Consider the following 20,742-nt stretch of genomic DNA (forward strand, 5'->3'; position numbering starts at 1 on the left):
AAAGTACTCTGCCAACTAAGTTACATCCCAGCCCCAATACATCTTATATACAATTTAAACAGTAAATTTAAATCAATTTAATTGGAAAATAAATCTTGACCCTCCAGGGTTTCTTCTAGTGCTTCTGTAGGAATCTGAACTAATCACACACAAAATAATGTCCATTTAATAGACCTGAGTTCCAGCCTCAGATCCCACAATAAAAGGAGAAAACCAATTCCATGTGGTTAAAAAAGTAGGATAAAGGTAACTCATTTCTACAGTGTTCAGAAACACTGATCAGCCTCTTTAGATAGAGTTTGTATAATGAAATATTTACCTGTAGGACTCAGCAAGCCTTGAAAAGCTTAACAAAAACAGAGCACCCAAAGGAAGATTTTAACTTCCAACTATTATCACCTGCCAGAGTAGGACTCAGCCATCGATAAGTTTAAAGGAGGCCTGAGTCTCAGTATTTACCCTGAAGCAATACCTGGTTTCTGGAAGGACCACAAACTGAAATTACCCAAGCACCACCCAAGAACAGATCATCCAAAGGAAATGCCTAATGTTCCAACTGCTGTAGATAGGACCACCTGCCAGCACACACTCACCAGGACACCCCTAGACAAATGTCAGCCAGTCAGGGGCCCTGAACCTCAGAAACCCTTCACCCCCACCTTTACTACTAGAAAAACCCAATTCTAACTGAGCTCAGGGCTCTCCGATTATTCCAATACGTTGGACACATGGAGAGACCGAGTTTGCAAACTTAATTAAAATAAAGACTCTTTGATTTTACATACGGGACTCAGTCTCCTTGTCGGTTTTGGGTGACTTGGCAGATCTGGGCATAACATACCCAGGATTCTACAAGCTGTATGAAAATAAAATTAATGGCTGTTTTTCAGTACAAAACTTTATCTCTGAAGTAAATAAAACTCAGTAAAGTCATAGTTAACTAATGATTAAATAGTTTTGAAAACACCTGGAGAAAAGATTATTAATAATAATATTAATTTTGCTACAAAATAGTCCTGAATTGAACTCACACCCGATAATAATATAATCAATGAATAAGAAAAAAAAATCTACCTTTGGCAAAAAGTGGTCAAATTCAAGAATGACATAAAAGCAAACAACTCCTACCCGGAGGCAGAAGCATCTGAGGTGCATATTCAGCTTCAAGCTAGCAGAGATGGTACCTGTGTCTCAATGCTCTACTTACCAGGGTCATAATGGTCCCCTCTGCTGGAACATTCAGCCAAGATTCTCTTCATTTCTGTATCAACCAGAACTGTGCAAACTGAGCATAAAACATCAACAAGTCCAAGTCAACAAAATGCTAAATGACTATGTCTTAAAAGCATTCAATGGTCCCAACAATGAAACAAAGCAAATTTCATGAAACTTAACAGTGAAGCTACTAGCCAGCAATTGCGGAAGGAAATGGAAACAGGTAAGCTTCTGAACAGGAACTCCGCCCCCCCCCCCCCACACTCTTTACTCTCAGCTACTTCCTGTGGAAAGATGACTAAATAACAGTATCCAGTTCTTTGGTGGAGAATGCCGAGGCTCAGAACACTGTAGTCTCTAAAACTACTTCCACCAGAATAGAGTATCATGGCATTTCTCTTGTGATTAGTGTCAGTGCTGGCAAGATGGCTCAGTGAATAATTAGAGTACTTGCTGTGCAAACCTTATGACCTGAGCTCAACTTTTAGGACCCAGGAAGAGAACGGATTCCATGCACACATCATATCCATCTACACACTCATCTGCCCCCACACATCATATTTACACAATACACAGAGAGAGAGAGAAAATTTAAAAGTTTCTTTTTGAGACAGGGTTTCTTTGTGTAGCTCTGGCTATCCTGGAACTCACTCTGTAGACCAGGCTGGCCTTGAACTCACAGAGATCCTCCTGCCTCTGCCTCCTGAGTGTTGGGAATAAAGATGTGTGCCACCACCGGGCAGCTCTAAAATTTTTTTTTAATATACATTCATGGTAGACCACCTGGTACTGAAAAACCAACTGGGAGGGAGGCTCTTCCCTGGGGAAGACTGTGTCTCCCACTCTCAGCATTCCTTGGTTGCCTGTAGCTCTTTGTGTAGGGTTGGAGCCTTGGTAGGTTTCCCCTGCCATGTTAGCAAGTCTATTGGTGTCATCTCGCTCAGGTCTTGCTTAGATAGCCCTGAAACCATATACATACAAATAACATAATATGGACTGAGCAGGTTGCATTTATTTAGGAATATATATATATATATATATATATATATATATGCGCACACACATATAAATAAAACTATATATGTACCAGCAGTTAAAGAAAAAGAAGCTGTAAAAGAAAGAAGGAGGAAGAGAGTGCAAGTATAAGGGGAATACATGGGACTGATTGCAGCTGGATGGAAGAAAGGAAAGGGAAAATGGATACTATATTTTAATTTTTTTAAAAAGTAGTCTTTGAATAGAGTTGTGAAATATCAATAACTTTAGGTAGGTCTTAAAATGATATTTATGTCATATATTTTAATCTATAAAAAGAAATTCATAAGCCGGGCGGTGGTGGCGCACTCCTGTAATCCCAGCACTTGGGAGGCAGAGACAGGCGGATCTCTGTGAGTTCGAGGCCAGCCTGGTCTACCAAGGGAGTTCCAGGACAGGCTCCAAAGCTACAGAGAAACCCTGTCTCGAAAAACAAAAAAAAAAAAAAAAAAAAAGAAATTCATAAAACAGGTATAAAAGGGTAAAATGCTATAATTTTATTTTAATCTCAAAATAGATTATTTTATGCTTGGTAAAATACAATAAAATATATAGTATTTTAAAGCACAATGCATAGCCAGCCAGCACTCTGGAGGCAGAGGCAGGAAGATCTCTGTGAGTTCAAGGCTAGCCTGGTCTACATGGCAAGTTCCAGGTCAGTCAGAGCCAAATATGAGACACTGCCTAAAAAAAAATAATAAAGATTAAAAGTAAAGTACTATGCATATAATTAAGAGGCAATCTTGCCAGGTATTGTGGTACACACCATTAATTCTAGCACTTGGAGACAAAGGAAGGCAGATCTTTGTGAGTTCTAGGCCAGGCAAATACATACACTGAGACTCTATATAAAAAAGGGGTGGGGTGGGTCTGGAGAGATAGTTCTGAGATTAAGAATACTGGCTGCTCTTCCAGAGGACCCAAGTTTGAGTCCCAGCGTCCACATGTTAGCTCACAAGCATCTGTAATTCCAATTCCAATTTTCTCTTCTGGCCCCCAGGGGCACTGTAAGCACCTGGCACACAGACATACAATGGCAAGCAGTGCACTCATATACATAAAATAAAAATAAAGGTTAAAAAAAAAAACCAACGAAGAAGCTATCTTACTGAAGTCAAAATTTTTTGAGTATGAATTTATCAGTAGGCCTATGTTCAAATGGTAAATTTGGGACTGGCTTTTATTTACAATCAATTTTTGTAATGAAGTTTAAATATACACTATATGACAGAAGATGCCCTACTCCCTTTCTGTTTGCTATCAATAATAGGGCGCTTTATAGATTGTTTCTCAGAAGTAATGAGATTCTGCTCGTGGGTCTATTGGCGTGTCACACACAGAGGCGAGAACGCACCAGAAACAGTCAAAACATTCCATAACTATGTTAGCAAATGCTTCAAAACGGTTTTTAAGGTCCTTTACCGAATCAACCACATTGCAAAATTTACAAACTACATAAGCCACGCCCCCAGGGATGAGGCAGGGCGGGACTTCATCTTATAGTTAAGAGCATAGTAATCAAGTTCTCCCTAAAGAACTGTGTGTGTGTGTGGGGGGGTGTCTAACAATTATGTTTCAAATAACTGCTAACTGTAATTTGAAACGGAGGATAATGCAAAACAGGGCTTTCACTCATAAGTCTAACTATTGACTTGGCAGCCACAATACCTGTCTTCCGTAATGACTCACTCCTTCTCACTGAATGAAGGCATAATCACAGGGCTCCTCCTCTGGGAACAAACTAGAACACTGGAGTACTCCTTTTCCCGGGATAAGAGGCAAGCACTTGCAACTTTATGCAACTTGCAGCAAAGGGACTAGACTGTGGTCACTAGAGGATGCGGGCGATATTTGCTAACAGTAACCGGGGAGTCGGCTGGAGCCAAGCACCTGCCACTGCAGACACAGGGGCGGAAGACCCTCGTTGTCATGCAGCTCGGGGTAAGGAGACGGCTTCAGAGAGGCTGAGCGCGCTGACCCGCGAAGGCTGGCAGCCTCGCCCCAGCCACCGCCCTGGGAAAAGTCAACCGCCTCCCTGAAAGCGTTTGGCCTGGAGCGTCCCAGGGTGCGCAGTCCTCTCCGGAGCCCGCGAGAGCGTAGCAGGGATGGAGGGGAGGTAAGCATGAGCCGGGCAGCGCGGGAGCCGCGGGGGCAGCAGCAGGGACGCGGGCAGGACCGCCGCGCTGGCCGCGCCGGGGACGTGGAGGAGCCGCCGGCCCGATCTGAAGCGCTACGAGCCCCACCGGCGCAGCACGGATGCGCGCGTGGCGGTCGGAGAGCCGCTAGGAAGTGAGCCTCGTGAGGTGTGAGGCCAGGCTCTCGGGGCTAGGACGCCGCGACCCCGCGTCCCGCTGCCCCGCTCCCGCCCTTCCCAGCCTCGCGGCCTCCCGCCCGGCCCCAACCCCAGGTACGCCGCCGGGGCTCGTGCACACTCACCGCGCGCGCCGCCCAGGCGCGGACGCCAGCCTCCTCGGAGCGCTCTCCGCCCCGCCCCTCGGCGCGCTCACGTCACGCGCGTGCGCCCTCCGCGTGCCCTCAACGGCACGGAGGACGTTAGCCCTTCGGCGTGGTGGTTTCCTTAGAGACCGAGTCTGCCCAGGTGGCGGCCACCAGGAGACCACGGCGGTGAGACTCCTGGAGAAGTCAAAATGCCGGCAAAGGACAAGAGGAAAGGCAAGAACAAAGGCAAAGAAAAAGAAAAGTAAGCGCGGCGGCGACGCAGAGCAACCCTTTTCCTCTGGGCTGTTTGCATCTAGGGCCGCGGCTTTTGAGGACAGCTCTTGCCCTGTCCAACTCCAACTTGGCCCTAGCATCTTTAGAGCGCTCCATTATGAGACTGATGTGAACTGGTGTACTCCATTCTGGCTCTGGTCTGAGTTGTTAAAGTTGTTCCCTGGGCCTTTCAGGAATTCTTTTGGATCAAAGGGAGAACGCAAAAGAATTTGACCAGATTGGTCAGATCCCCCACCTCTAGGTGCCACGAGTTGCCGCTAGAATGTCAACTAAATAGACCTAGTGGGCTACCCCCGTAGTTCCTAAAGACTTTGGAGGCACACATGGAATTCAACACCACTGTATGTGGGAACCGCAAAGGAATCCCTTAAACTTGTGATTATGAAGTGAATTCATTGGAGATAGGTTCAATAAACGCACCCCTGCCATCATGTTGCTCTGGAGGCTGAGGCACAAATTCTAGGGCAGCTAGGGCTACATAGGAAGCTCTTGTCTTAAAAACAAAACAAAAAAAAAAAAAACCAAAAAAAAAAGAGCCGGGCGGTGGTGGCGCATGCCTTTAATCCCAGCACTCGGGAGGCAGAGGCAGGCGAATCTCTGTGAGTTCAAGGCCAGCCTGGTCTACAAGAGCTAGTGCCAGGACAGGAACCAAAACCACAGAGAAACCCTGTCTCTAAAATAAAAAAATAAATAAAAAGAAAGAAAGAAAAGGAAAGAAAGAAAGAAAGAAAGAAAGAGGAAAAACCAAAAAGTTAACTTGTTTGGTGTGTGAGTGTAACTGAGTGATAGAGTACTTGTGCAGGGTCCTAGGTTCCGTCTCCAGCAGAGTAACTTAGAGCAAGTTATACTCAGTACAGAAAGCTTGGGAGATATGGGAAATACTAAAGGAAAAAGAAAAAAATCACCTGTCATCCCACCATCCACAGTTAAACCACTACCATCGTGTTTTCTATTTTATTCCTGTGTAAAATGATAAGCTAATGATTTGTAGACTCCCTACCCCTACTCCAAGGATCAAACTCAGGCCTTCTCCTGATAGGCAAGTGTTCTACCACAAAGCCACATCCCTGACGTCTAACATATATATTCTACAAGGTGGCTGAGAAAACAAAATATAACTTCTCAGTCTAGAACATTCTAAAAATTGCTGAGAGCTTATCGCCTTCCTGCTACTCACAGCCATGTTTTATTATTTTTGGCTTTTCATCTTCAGAACACATGAGAACAAGGAGGAACAATAACATACTTTGTATTCCTTGAATATTCCATGGCTCATTTGAGAAATCCTCCTTTGTTTCTCCAGTAACTTGGTGGTCTTTTTCTTAGAGACAGCTAAGTGCTCGCATCACTTCTTGATACTGTGTGGTCCCAGCTGGAGGCTGTGGAAAGACAGTCTATTGCTAGTGTCTAAGTCACACTGGAAAGGGATAGACTGGAGAATCAGGAGTGCAGCTGGCCTGAATTCGAAGAGAACAAAAGGTAGATGTGCAAAAGGAGTAAAGAATCAGGAGTTGAGAGGATATGGAAGGAAACAGTGTAAGTAGGAAGGATCTTACATGCTTTCGGGAGACTGTTTAGAATTCTATTAAAGGTGAAACCTTTTCTGCATTATTTATGTAACTAGTGCCTATCATAGGGTAGTGTTTTGTTAATGCTAGTGCAATATTTATTTTGAAGAACCTCACCTTTTATCACTTAAAGCTTTGAATCCACTCTTACTGTTTTTCATGGTTCTGGGGATCAGACCTAATATATGGTATTTGTTCTGCTGCTCCCAGTCTTCATCCCTAGAGCCTTACTTAAATTTCTTTTTCCTCTCAGCATAAATGATTATGGTGTGTGTTTTCCCTTAAAACCTGGTTTACTGTGGTACCAGCAAGTAAAATATTTAAAATGCTTGTTTTGATAATTTGATCATTTGTGAGTGAACTAGCCAAAACAAAACAACAATAACAAAAACTGGGGATGGAGTGGGTGTGGAGACTACAGGCATACAAACGTATCCTCATGTAGAAATGTAGCCATAGTGAGGGGAGTGAGCCAAGGTTCACAACTGAGTGAACTAGCAGAAAAGATTAGGATCTGGAACTGTAGAGTATTTCCCTAGCATGCTTGAGATCAGGTCTGATACCCAGCACAGCAAAAATAAATGAAGAAATATGGAAGAATGAAGTAAATGAGAAGGTATAGAGCTTTGTGAAATGCATTTGGTCTCTTGTTTCCTCTTTGTTGTTCTAGTCCTCTAAAGTCACACACCAAAGATTCCTCTTCTCTTACGTGAACACAAATGGATGTGTATTTCTCATTAATGCATTCACCCAACGGGAATGCTTTTATGTGCCAGGCAGTGCCAAGCACAACAGAAGAGAAATGGTGCTGATAAGGTAAAGAAAGTCACATATTCTCACTATCATCTTCTGTAGGAAAGTAGTGAAAGCAGAGGACCAAGTGGTTGAGCGAGCCAAGGCCAATGCCTCTCTTTGGGAGGCCAGATTGGAAGTCACAGAACTCTCTAGGATTGAGTATCGTGATACTTCCCGAAGACTGGCAAAAAATAATGAAGACTTAAAGAAACAGCAGTATAAATTGGAAAAAGACACTATGTCTGTATTAAGCTACTTGAAGAAGCAGGATCAAGAGAAAGATAATATGGTAGGTAGGTAGAAAACTGTGAACCCCATAACCTCCCTCTGTGTTTATGTGACATGGTTATATTTTTTAAAGTTTTGTTTTCTATTTGTTTGAGACAGAGTCTTTCTATGTAACTCTGGCTGTCCTCAAACTTAGACATCTATCTGCCTCTGCCTTCAAATGCTGGGATTTTTTTTTTTTAAGATGGTAAGACCTTGCAATCTCATCACATGGTTAGGGTACTGTAGTTAGCCCTTAACTGCTATGGAATAATCCTTTTGTACACTGTAAAGATTTGTCACTCAGATTGATTTAATAAAAAGCTGACTGGCTAGTAGCCAGGCAAGAGTATAGGTGGGACAACCAAACTAAGGGTGCAGGGATGAAGAAGGGTGAGGTCAAAGGAGATGCCAGAAGACACCGAAAAAGCAGGATATGTAGAAAATGAGGTAATAAGCCATGAGTCATGTGGCAGAGGGTAGATAAGAAATATGGGTTGATTTATGTATGAGTTAGTTAGTAACAAATCTGAACGGTTGACTGAGCATTTATAATTCATATTAAGCCTCTGAGTGATTAACTTGGGAGTGGCTTGCAGGACAACTTCCATCTACACTTAACTCCACTTGAAGCAAGCTGTTATTTCAGAATAGCTTTGCTATCATTAGCTTTTTCTTTCTTTCTTGTAGCATTATCTATATCAACAGAGATGAAAGCAGTTTAAAAATACCACTGGAGTGATGGCTTAGCAGGTAAGAGTGTGTGCTATTCTTTCAGAGGACCTAAATTTGATTTCCAGCACCCACATCAGGTAGCTCACAACTGCTTAGAACTCCAGCTTCAGGGATATCTGATGCTTCTTGACCACCAGTGACACCCATACAAAGGTGGCCATATTCATACACAACACATAATTTTTAAAAAATTCGAAAAAACAACTGACAACTTAAGTATCTATTAAAAAATAGATGGATAGAGAAAATAAAGTGAGGCTGGGCGTGGCTGCACACATTTTAATCAGCACTCCTGGGAGACAGGTAGATCTCCGTGTTTGCGGCTAGCCTAGTCTACATATCCAGTTCCAGGTCAGTCATGTATACATAGCAGAACCCTGTCTCTACCCCATCACTCCTCCCCAAAAAGAAAAAGATAATAAGGTTTACATATTTATAAACAATTGGATAGCCTTAAGAAAACCATGTAACATGCTACAGTATAGTAAACTTCAGGGACATTATGGTACATGATATAAACCAGTAACATGTGGTCAAATGCTGTATGATTCAAGTAATTTGAAATACATAAGGGATTCAGATTTAAGAAACAAAGTAAAAGCCGGGTGGTGGTGGCATATGCCTTTAATCCCAGCACTCGGGAGGCAGAGGCAGGCGGATCTCTGTGAGTTCGAGACCAGCCTGGTCTATAAGAGCTTGTTCCAGGACAGGCTCCAAAACCACAGAGAAACCCTGTCTCGAAACCCCTCCCCCCCCAAAAAAAGAAACAAAGTAAAATGTGATTGCCAGAGGCAAAGAGGAGAGAAAAAGGAGAATTGCAAAATGAAAAATTCTAGGGGCTGGAGAGATGGCTCAGCGGTTAAGAGCATTGCCTGCTCTTCCAAAGGTCCTGAGTTCAATTCCCGGCAACCACATGGTGGCTCACAACCATCTGAAATGAGATCTGATGCCCTCTTCTGGCCTGCAGGCAGACACACAAATAGAATATTGTATACATAATAAATAAATATTAAAAAAATGAAAAATTCTAAAGACCTTTTAGGTAACAACAAGAACAAGAACCACTTACCTGAGAGCACTTAAAAATGGTTGACAGAGCCTGGTGGTGGTGGCACTCACGAGGCAGAGGCAGGTGAATCTCTGAATTTGAGGGCATCCTGGTCTACACAGTGAGATCCAGGATAGCCAGCACTATACAGTGAAATCCTATCTCGAAAAACTGTATTTAAAAAGGAGAGGTTGCCAGAGTAAATTCAACGTTGTGGTTTTTATGTGTATCTGTGTGTGCCTGAGCATCATATCCATGCAGGAGTCTGTACGGAGGCCAGAAGATATCAGATCCTGGTACTGGAGTTATAAGCAGTTGTGAGCTGCCAAGTGGGTGCTAGGAATTAGGCTTGGGTCCTCTGCAAGAGCAGTAAACACTCTGAGTCACTGAGTCATTTCTCCAGCCCAATGTTGTGTATTTTACAACAACAAAAAAATTATCCACGTAATTCTGATGTTAGCTAGATCTTGGAAATGCCAATAACAGATTAAGTATATGAGAAAATCCCTGTCCCTTCCTACTTCACTGTCTTTCCTGGCTTACTGTCTTGACTATTACATAAATTAATAAATCTTATGAATAGAAATAGGAGACAAAGCAATTCTGTGGCCGGGCGGTGGTGGCGCACGCCTTTAATCCCAGCACTCGGGAGGCAGAGGCAGGAGGATCTCTGTGAGTTCGAGACCAGCCTGGTCTAGAAGAGCTAGTTCCAGGACAGGCTCCAAAGCAACAGAGAAACCCTGTCTCGACTCGAAAAACCAAAAAAAAAAAAAAAAGGCAATTCTCTGTCACCTTACTCTTGCATTTTGTCTTCTATAGATAGAAAAACTGAAACAGCAATTAGTTGAAACAAAGGAAAAAGCCAAAGAAGAGAAGGAAAAATTGGTAAGTATCTACATATACTAGTAGTTTACTTATTAGGGAACCAGATTTCTAGTGAGTTTGGTTATTTTAGGCCCAATAAGTGAAGCTGGAAGGAACTAGTGTATGCCTACCTTTAATCCTAGCACAGTCAAGACTGTTACACAGAGAAACCCTGACTCAAAAAAAAAAAAAAAAAAAAAAAAAAAAAAAATTAAAAAAAAGTGAAAAGGGGGGTTCAGAATCATTGATCCCCAGATCAATCAAAAACAAAACAAAATAAATAAACAAATATAAAACTCATGTACTTGTTTATACAAATGTCCCAAAGTAGCATCTTATAGGGGTATGTGACACACACCAGCTACTTCAAAGGCTGAAGTAGGAGTTCTACTTAAGCCTAGGAGTTTAGATGATCTCAAGGTCAGTGTCATGGGCAACATAGCAAAATCTTGTCTCAAAAAACATGGATATCGAGTTCCAAAATGAGTAATAATACTTGGAGTACAGATGCAAGAATATCGGGCTGGGTTGTGTGCTAAAGATCAAACCCAGAGGCGGCTTCATGCTGGCAGATGTTATACCTTATGTTACACACCGAGACTCACACACAGGATTTTTATTTTGATGTATGATACACCTTTATCCCTTACAGAGACTTCTAAATGATATCAGTATAATTACCTTATTACTTAGGACTTACTACAGTAACAATCTCAGAACACTAATATCACCACCTGTAGATTGCTAGAAGAGTTCAAAATAATGTAAAACTTTTTGAGGGCAGGTGGTTTCTCTCCTAATACATATCAATAAAGGTCTCTGATCAAAACTGCAAAAATATTTCCTCCGTGTGGTGTTGAGGATTGAACCCAGGATTTCATGCATGACACTACTGCTTTTTTTTAAAACTAGGTGAAAACCAGGTGTGGCTCATTCTACAATTCTAGCATTCAGGAGACTGAGGCAGGAGGATTGCTGAGAGTTCAAAACTAGCCTAGGCTACATAGTTCAAGGGCACAGTAGTGGGAGGCTAAGGAAGTTGAAGGGAAGCCAGTGGGAAGACCGTGTCTTAAATATAATATGAAATTCCTTTCTGTAAGATTGTGTTGCCAGCCAAACACAGAAGCTTTCAATTTTAGAGGCGTCTTATTTGATTTGGGTTTTTTTTTAAATATTTATTTATTTATTTATTATGTATACAATATTCTGTCTGTGTGTATGTCTGCAGGCCTGAAGAGGGCACCAGACCTCATTACAGATGGATTTGGGTTTTATTTTCTTCTGGGGTCTGAACCAGGGTTTCACATACTAACCACACATTCTACTTTCTGTGCTATATAGACAAAAAACAAAAAATGCCTGGCGTGGTGGTGCACACCTTTAATCTCAGCACTTGGGACGCAGAGGCAGGTGAATCTTTGTGAGTTCCAGGCCAGCCTGGTCTATAAGAACAGGCTTCAAAGCTACAGAGAAACCATGTCTCAAAAATCAAACAAAAAAACAAATTCCTAAATTTTTTTATTTAAGGCCCACTGGCATTATTTTACAGAAATTAAAATTTTATGCAAAAAGTATAGTTTTATGCAAAATAGAAGTGGAACAGTTCTTTCAAGAGATCCATAATGGCTCAGGCCTCAGATAAAGCATGGGTTCTGTGGAACATTTGTTTTTCTTAACTCATTTACTTTTTTTTTTGAATACAGGAACAAAAGTATACTATGCAAATAAATGAGTTGGAGGGACAGTTTTATCAAAAAGCCAAAGAAATTGGCATGATTCAGACAGAGTTAAAGACAATAAAACAATTCCAGAAGAGAAAAATCCAAGTGGAAAAAGAATTAGATGAGGTAAATTTCTTTGTTTCTTCTTCTTCTTTAAAAAAAAGGAGTTATGTTTGTGCATATTTGCCTGTGTGAATTTAAGTATGCTGCATGTATTCCTGGGGCTGGAGGAGGCCAGAAAAGGATGCTGGATACCCTGGAACTAGACTGAAGGTTGTGAGCCACCACGTTGGTGCTGGGAACTAAACCCGTCACTGAAAAAGCAGTAAATATTTTTGACCACTGAACTGTCTCTCATTAAGGAGATTGGATTAACAACTTAATGCCCCCCAGAAAAGTCCTCACATTTATTCCTGAGAAAAATCATGATATTTTAGAGAAAAGAAAGGGAAATATTTCATCTGTTGTGTATATTTATGTTATCTGTATGTCTATTTTCTATATGTGTGTTTGTGTGTGGAGTGTATCTGTGTGGAGGTCAGAGGAGGTCATCTTGTGGTCAGTCCTTTTCTTCTACCACGTAGGTTTCAGAGGTCAACTCAGATGGTCAGGCTTGGTGGCAAGCACCCTTATCTGCTGAGTCCGTTCACCTGCCTGACAACGTTTTTTTCTTTCTAGGCATTGATTTGTGAACTTGGCAAATCTCAGCCAAGGCACCTATCATATTAGTAGTTAAACTACATATATGTTCTTAGGAATTGTGAGCAGGAGAGTTGTACAGGAAAATGTGTTTAGGATGAGAGACATTTTAGGAAAAATTAGAAGGCTGTATGGGTAGGGTTGAATGAGGTGAGGAACAAACACTGAAGTTTCCTGAAAGGCCTGTTTTATGCTATTTTCTGATTTCCATGGTATAGCTAGGGATAGAATCATCTGAATGCTTGATTGATATAGGTATGAATAATTTACATTGATATGGATTTTGTTTTAGTGATTTAAATTTAAGGTCAATTTTGTTATATGTATATGTGTTTCTGATCTTGATTAAGGTATTGTGATTGTGTAGTTCATTTTAAAAATGTAATGTATATAGGTTGTTAATGGATAATCAAGCTTGTAGTCATGTTAGTTAGATTTTCTAGATGTGCATAGATATATTTTAGATAGGCATTCTTCATATTTTTCAAAGATTATAGAATATGGCATTTTAAATGTTCTAATAACTTAGGGTTTTTCATGACAATGAGACACTCTGCTCCTGGCAGCACCAATCTACTTCAAGAGGAAGATGGGCATCGAAGAGGATCCTTATGGAGTTTGATAGCCATTTGGGCAAGAAACTGCTCTTGCCTGGACTATTACATAAACTGGAAACAGAGAACCCACAGAGAGAGGACTACTGAACCTGCCTAAAGGTGAGATGATCTTTTGGGGTTACTGATTCATGAAGGAGTCTGCAAGACATTCTGCAGGACACAGCAGATAGTGACTGCCTTTGAAATTTCCTGCTTTGTGGAAATGTCTGCTGGAAACTATGGGCCTGTAGGCTGAAGATGGATGCCCCAACGGTACAGAGGAACTTTGGGTGACTGTACAGGCAGCGAGATGTCTCTGTCATTTCTAGAGTTTTAAAAGTTGCTTAGTTTTTGTTTGCTTAGGTAATATTGTATTCTTCTGGAGTCTTTGATGCAGTTGGAGAATAGATAGTTATAGTTTTCCATTGTTATGATAAAAGATAAAATAGATATAAATATTGTAACTGTAATTCTTGCTTGATAACTGTTTTGTTATATATAATTTTGCTATGTTAAAGTTAAAGCCTCCTTTTTTTTGTTTAAACAGAAAAAGGGGAAGTGATGTGGGAGTGTCATATATCAATCTGTTGATTTCATTGGTTAAGCAATAAAGAAACTGCTTGGCCCTCATAGGTTAAAACATAGGTGGGTGGAGTAAACAGAACAGAATGCTGGGAGGAAGAGGAAGTGAGCTCAGACTCGACAGCTCTCCTCTCAGGGGCAGACGCCTCAGAGAGACACCATGCTCCCCGCTCCTGGGGAGACACACGCGATGAAGCTCCAACCCAGGATGGACGTAGGCTAGAATCTTCCCGGTAAGACGGGTGCTAAGACTGGTGCTCACAGATTATTAGAGATGGGTTGATCGAGATATCAGAATTAGCCAGTAAGGGCTAGAGCTAAAGGGCCAAGCAGTGTTTAAATGAAAACAATTTGTGTGTTGTTATTTTGGGGCATAAGCTAGCCAGGTGGCCAGGGTGCTGGGGACGCAGCCCCACTGCTCCTATTACAACACTTGATTAAAGCTTAAGAATTTGCTTCCAAATTGGCACATTCATATGGCTGTGCAGGTGTTGTCAGTGACAGACGGTAGGCCTCAGCATCGTTCAACTGGACACTAGGTAAGCTGCTTGAGTGTCCTAGATATATGTTGGGTAACACTGAGAGTGAATAATTCAAGAGTGTGCAGAAGCTATCCTCGTGTGTGTGTGTGTGTGTGTGTGTGTGTGTGTGTGTGTGTATAGGGATGGAATCCAGGGCCTTGCGTATGCTGTGAAAGCACTCTACTGTTGACCTGGACCCCAGCCCAGCAGCTTTCCTCATGACATCGTTTCCAGTGGCATAGCAACATTTCTGGAGAGTCTCTAAATCAGGTCCACATTTTAGGGGTGGAAATCAGGTTCCATCATTTGAAGATAGCATCAAAGAATTGTAACCACCACACACCCTTATAACCCTAAGTATACACAGCAGCCGGTCTGTTTAGGTTGCTTGAGACACAACCTTGTTGTATAAAAGCTGGCCTGGAACTTTCTGTATACCCAGATTGGCCTCATGCTTGTTACAACATCCCTGCCTCAACCTCTCAGGTGCTAGGATTACAGGCATAAGCCTCCAGAATTATTTTGTTTTTTCCTTTTTTTCCTCAGATTTTATTTTTAGTTATGTGTATAGGTGTTGGGGTGTGTGCATGTACCCAAAGAGGCTAGAAGAGTTTTAGAGCCTCTGTAGCTGAAATTATAGGCAGTTGTTAGCCAACTTATATTGGTATTGGGAACTGAACTCGGATCTTCTGCAAGGGCAATACATGCTATTAATCGCTGAATCATCTCTATAAGCCCCACCTTAATTTTATTTTGAGAAGGGTCTCATGTAGCCCAGGGTGGCTCTGAGCTGCTCTTCTTGCCTCTGCCTCCTATGTGTTAGGATTACAGGAATGCCTCAATTCCATTAGGAATCTTTAAAATATCAGTTCTGATGATCTGATCACTTCCCTCAAGAATCTATATTTCTCAGTTGTAAAGAGCATATTGTCTAAGCAGCCTAATATCTAAGTGAAGACTGTACACCAATCTAATTTTATTTTTTGTTTCTATTTTCCTTTTTTTTTTTTTTTTTTTTTTGGTTTTTCGAGACAAGGTTTCTCTGTATCTTTGGAGTCTGTCCTGGAACTAGCCTGGTAAACCAGGCTGGCCTCGAGCTCACAGAGATCCGCCCGCCTCTGCCTCTCAAGTGCTGGGATTAAAGGCATGCGCACCACTGCCCTGCCTGTTTTTGTTTTTCAAGACGGGGTTTCTCTTTGTAACAGCTCTGACTGTCCTGGAAATCATTTTGTAGACCAGGTCAGACTGGAACTCACAGAGGTCTACTGACCTCTGTCTTACAAGTGCTAAGATCAAAAGTGTGCACCACCATGCCTAGCTTAAATTAAATTTTAATCTTTTATAACAATACACTTACACCAATACATGGTCTTTTATTCATTAATTTACCCAAATTGGGTATTCACGTAACTTTTAAGTCTTCTCCTTTATTTGTGCTTGAAGTCAGAGCCTTGGGCATGCTTGACAAGCAATCTATCAGCTACACTCCAGTTCTGTCTTTCTTGCTTTGTTCAGAATATTTTATTTTAATAGATTTCTGATAGATGTCTATCCATTAAAATTTCTCCTAGCCTTCAAAGGCTTACCTTAAATGCTCTTTCTCCCCAGGCCTTCCCCTAGAGTCCTGTTTAAGATTCCTTCTGTCTTCCCAAGGGATTTGATACAGAACACATCTTGATTTACCTTATCTTCCCTACTAGATTGTAAATTCTTTGAGCCGGAAATTTTGTATTCATTGCAAAACAAGAAGCACAACAGCATTTAACTAAAGACTGAGGGGTCTTTTTCTTAAATCTTTGTTGACTGGTGCATGCGCTCTGACGTTCTCGGCCCCAGTGACCGACAGAGTGCGGCTCTGTAGTGACGTAGCTGCGAATGACGTAGTATCCTGCGCCACCCAGCATCCCGTAGATACTGCTAGCCGTTTCAGCGCTCCGAAGTCGAAGATGGCAGAGCAAGTTTCTCAGGGAAAGTCGGCGGACCAGGTGTGCTCTTTCCTCTTCAAAAAGCCCGGGCGGAAAGGGAGTGCTGGCCGCCGGAAGCGGCCAGTGTGCGACCCCGACTCTGGGGAAAGCGGAGGCAGTAGCGACGAGAGCTGCGCAGTGGTGAGACCAGAGAAAAAGCGGGCCACCCACAATCCAATGATTCAGAAGACGAGTGGCAGTGGTAAACAGAAGGCGGCCTACTGTGATCTGAGCAGCGAAGAGGAAGAGAAGACCGAGAATGAGAGTCTGGGCGTAGTCTACAAGTCCACGCGCTCGGCGAAACCGGTGGGGCCGGAAGATATGGGGGCGACAGCTGTTTACGAGCTGGACACAGAAAAGGAGAAAGACGCACAGGCCATCTTTGAGCGCAGCCAGAAAATCCAGGAGGAGTTGAGAGGCAAGGAGGATGACAAGATCTATCGTGGAATTAATAATTATCAGAAATACATGAAGCCCAAGGATACGTCCATGGGCAATGCCTCCTCCGGCATGGTGAGAAAAGGCCCCATCCGAGCCCCTGAACATCTACGTGCCACCGTACGCTGGGATTACCAGCCTGACATCTGTAAGGACTACAAGGAAACCGGCTTCTGTGGCTTTGGAGACAGCTGCAAATTCCTCCATGACCGTTCAGATTACAAACACGGGTGGCAGATAGAACGTGAGCTTGATGAGGGCCGTTATGGTGTGTATGAAGATGAAAACTACGAAGTAGAAAGTGATGATGACGAAATACCATTCAAATGTTTCATCTGTCGCCAAACCTTCCGAAATCCAGTTGTCACCAAGTGTAAGCATTATTTCTGCGAGGCCTGTGCGCTGCAGCATTACCGTACCACTCCACGCTGCTATGTTTGTGAGCAGCAGACCTATGGGGTCTTCAATCCCGCGAAAGAATTGATTGCTAAACTGGAGAAGTATCAAACAGCAGAGCGTGGTGCTTCCAACACCCCAGAAGACCCTGATGGAGTCTAATTGCCGTTACTTAGGTTTTCCATACTTGTCAGATCTCAAAGTACTTTTTGTTTTGGTCACCTCAAAAACCAACCAACATTGAAGGAATATTAAATTTTCTAGGAAGAGTATCCAAGTTTTGTTTTATGTAACAATGCTGCAGATTAAATCAGTACAGTTGACTTGTTGAACTCTCAGACTGCCATCCTGTGTATAGCTATACATTCTAAGTTAAAATAAATTAATAACTAGTTCATACTCTAGTGCCCTGATGTGGTTTTTCTTTTTAAAAGAACAATGTCGCCACCTATTGGAGAAGTAGGTTTTAGGCATTCCTCAGAGAGCGGAACACTTAAAATTCAAGGGCAAAGTTATTGCCTTACTGGAAAAAAAAAAACAAAACAGGGCAGTTCTGTGGAGTCTCAAATGTGAAAGAAATGAAGCAGAGGTGAGGGGCCCACATACTTAAAATTGGAATGTCTATGTTAGGTAAGAGATTTTTATTTGTATAGACTTGTAAGAGTCTGAAGACATTTACCGTATGAAAAGGAATTCAAGTCATGTATTTTAAAGAAGACACTGAAAGTGAAATGAGTGTTTTGTTGTGTAAGTATGGTGTGTGTATGAATGCTTCTGCCTTTGTGCAATAAGGGAGGTCAGAGACAACTTTGTGGAGTCACCTCTAGCCACTTTTACTTATAAAACTAACTTAGGAAGTTGCCAGCCTGTGTGACAGATGCCCTTACCTTTTTCCTCCTGTGTCATCTCAGTCGCTCTTTGTTTGGGGTTTTGAGACAGTCTCTCTGTGTCTCAGACTGATCTACAACTCATTACATATTCCAGGCAGGCCTTTTTTTTAAAAAAAAGTTTTCTTTTTTTAAAAAAAATATTTATTTATTAATTATGTATACAATATTCTGTCTGTGTGTATGTCTGTAGGCCAGAAGAGGGCACCAGACCATCTACAGATGGTTGTGAGCCACCATGTGGTTGCTGGGAATTGAACTCAGGACCTTTGGAAGAACAGGCAATGCTCTTAACCACTGAGCCATCTCTCCAGCCCCCTCTAGGCAGGCCTTGAATTTGGGATTTTTGCCTCAGACTTACAACTGCTAGGCTTACAAGTGTGAGTCACTATGCTCAGCTACTAATTTTCACCATAACTTTTGTTTATTTATCTGTGTGTAGAAGTCAGAATAGAATTGGGAGTCAGTTTCTTCCACTGTGTGACTCCTTGGTACCTTTACCCATTAAGCCATTTTGTTGACCCCACTAATTATCTTCTGAAAGATTTTTTATTGATATATGGATTTTGGGGAGTCTTATGATGTATCAGAGCTCCATCTCTAGACACCTGGGTGGGGAATATCTGAACCATACATTAACTGGCATATTGACATTAATTTTGAAAGTGTGACAAAATATGCCATTTCAAAACTCAAATACAAACAGTAAGAAAGAACATCTGAAAGAAATAATAAAATGGAGATTTAGGGGCTGGAGAGATGGCTCAGAGGTTAAGAGCACTGGCTGCTCTTCCAGAGGTCCTGAGTTCAATTCCCAGCAACCACATGGTGGCTCACAACCATCTGTAATGAGATCTGGTGCCCTCTTCTGGCCTGCAGCATGCATGCAGACAGAATACTGTAAACATAATTAATAAATCTTTAAAAAAAATGGAGATTTAGTATATTAGGGCAGATTATAATAGGTGAAGATAACATTATGCCATTAAATGTTTATTGTGCTAAATGCTTTACTTGTATTGTTTAAATCTTACATGTATTGGGTACTTTTCTCCTTGTGAAGAAGACTTGTGACAAAAGCAACATTTGGCTTACAATTTGAGTGCAGTTCATCATGATGGGGATGTATCATGCTGGGGATGTAATGGCCTCAAAAATGCAAAGCAGCTGGTCACACCCACAGTTAGAAGCAAAGAATGAGAAATGCTGGTACTCCATTTGCTATCTTCTCACATTCAATCCTGGACCCAAAACTAGTGAATAGTGCTGCCTACATTTGGGGTGGTTCTTCTCTTGAGGTGAACCTTTCTATTTTTAAAAGATTTTGTGTGTGCATGTGTGTGTATTAAGTATATCTGTGTTTGTATGCCCATAGAGGCCAAAAGAAGACGTCAGATTGCTAATAGCTGGAATTATAGGCAATTGTAAGTCACCAAACATGGGTGTTAGAAACCAAACCTCTGGAAAAACATTAAATGCTCGTAATCACTTAGATATCTCACCAGTCACTGAACCCTCCTAAAAACACCTTCATAGACACAGAGATCCACCTGCCTCTGCCTCCCGAGTGCTGGGATTAAAGGTGTGTGCCACCACACTAGGCCTGAGATAAGTGTATTATTCCTTTTCCCCCTTTTTCTTAAGCATGTGTGTATTATGTTAGTGTGTGTACATGTATGTGGAGGCCTCAGGTGGGAGGGAATCTTCCTCAATCATTCTTTCACCGTATTCTTTGAGGCAGTCTCAATCAAACGCAGAGTTCCTGATAAAACCTGTCTTCCCTCGTTAGCTTCCTCTGAGGATTCCTTGCCTTTCATCTTCCAGCTGGAATTATAGGTGGGTGGCCCAGCACCTGTCATGCACAGGAATTCTAGGGCTCTGAGCTGCTTCTCTTGCTTGGAAGTGCTTTAACTGCTGAGCAGTTATCATCTTTATAGTTGCAGACTATGTATTTTGTGACTCCGAATTTCGTATATCTTAAGAGAAAATATCTGAATGCCCTGGGAATGGTTACTCATGGAAAGTCTTTAAGAAACTCAATCCAATCTGGTAGATAGTTAAGGAAAATGTGCTCAGAGGAGATGACATTTGATTCTGTGTTTATGTTTCAAGACTATATGATATACAATGTATCTTCATGATTTTCTCTGAATATGTCCCATTCAATCTTTGAGCCATTTTTTTTCTCTCTTTTTAGCTGAAAGAAAATTTAAGAAACTCAGAGAAAAATCATCAGGAGACTCTTAGAAGACTAGAAAGCAGATTTTTTGAAGAAAAGGTATAGAATATTAGTGTTAAGAAATGCTTTGTTTACTAGGAAAAAGTATGTTTATATGCATTCTGAGCATTCCAACATTCCATTGGTATCATCTAGAAAATGTTATCAAGTAGCAGAAAATAAGTGTAGTGGTATGCACTTAAGATGCTGAGGCAGGGAGGGGGAAGGAAATGGGAGGCGGTGGCGGGGAGAAGGCAGAAATCTTTAATAAATAAATAAATGAAATAAAAAAAGATGCTGAGGCAGGAGGATCTTGAGTCCAAAGCTAGCTCTGAGCTAAGACTTATATCAAAAAGAAAAAGAAAAGAAAAAAAATAGAATACAAATGAGGAAAAACTATCTTTACATTCTTTAAAACTCAGTGTCTAATTTTTTTCCAGTTTTTTGTTTGTTTGTTTTT

General features: G+C 41.6%; 2 protein-coding genes across 3 annotated transcripts in view; both read left to right on the plus strand.

Moving 5' to 3' along the window:
* Positions 1-4,813: 4,813 nt before the first annotated feature.
* Bbof1 (basal body orientation factor 1) overlaps positions 4,814-20,742 on the plus strand; it is a 31,679-nt gene continuing 15,750 nt past the window's right edge. For both annotated transcript variants that reach the window (XM_005343346.2, XM_005343344.3), the window contains exons 1-5: positions 4,814-4,951; positions 7,407-7,635; positions 10,216-10,281; positions 11,964-12,107; positions 20,262-20,342. In XM_005343346.2, the coding sequence (XP_005343403.1) occupies positions 4,899-4,951; positions 7,407-7,635; positions 10,216-10,281; positions 11,964-12,107; positions 20,262-20,342 (573 nt within the window). In that variant the 5' untranslated portion in view covers positions 4,814-4,898. The remainder of the gene's footprint in view (positions 4,952-7,406; positions 7,636-10,215; positions 10,282-11,963; positions 12,108-20,261; positions 20,343-20,742) is intronic.
* Positions 16,279-17,578, plus strand: LOC101995586 (RING finger protein 113A). Its single transcript, XM_005343343.3, has one exon. The coding sequence runs from the start codon at positions 16,326-16,328 to the stop codon at positions 17,337-17,339; it is 1,014 nt and encodes a 337-aa protein (XP_005343400.1). The 5' UTR covers positions 16,279-16,325; the 3' UTR covers positions 17,340-17,578.

The sequence above is a fragment of the Microtus ochrogaster genome, chromosome 1, assembly GCF_000317375.1.
Source record: "Microtus ochrogaster isolate Prairie Vole_2 chromosome 1, MicOch1.0, whole genome shotgun sequence".
Lineage (NCBI taxonomy): Eukaryota > Metazoa > Chordata > Mammalia > Rodentia > Cricetidae > Microtus > Microtus ochrogaster.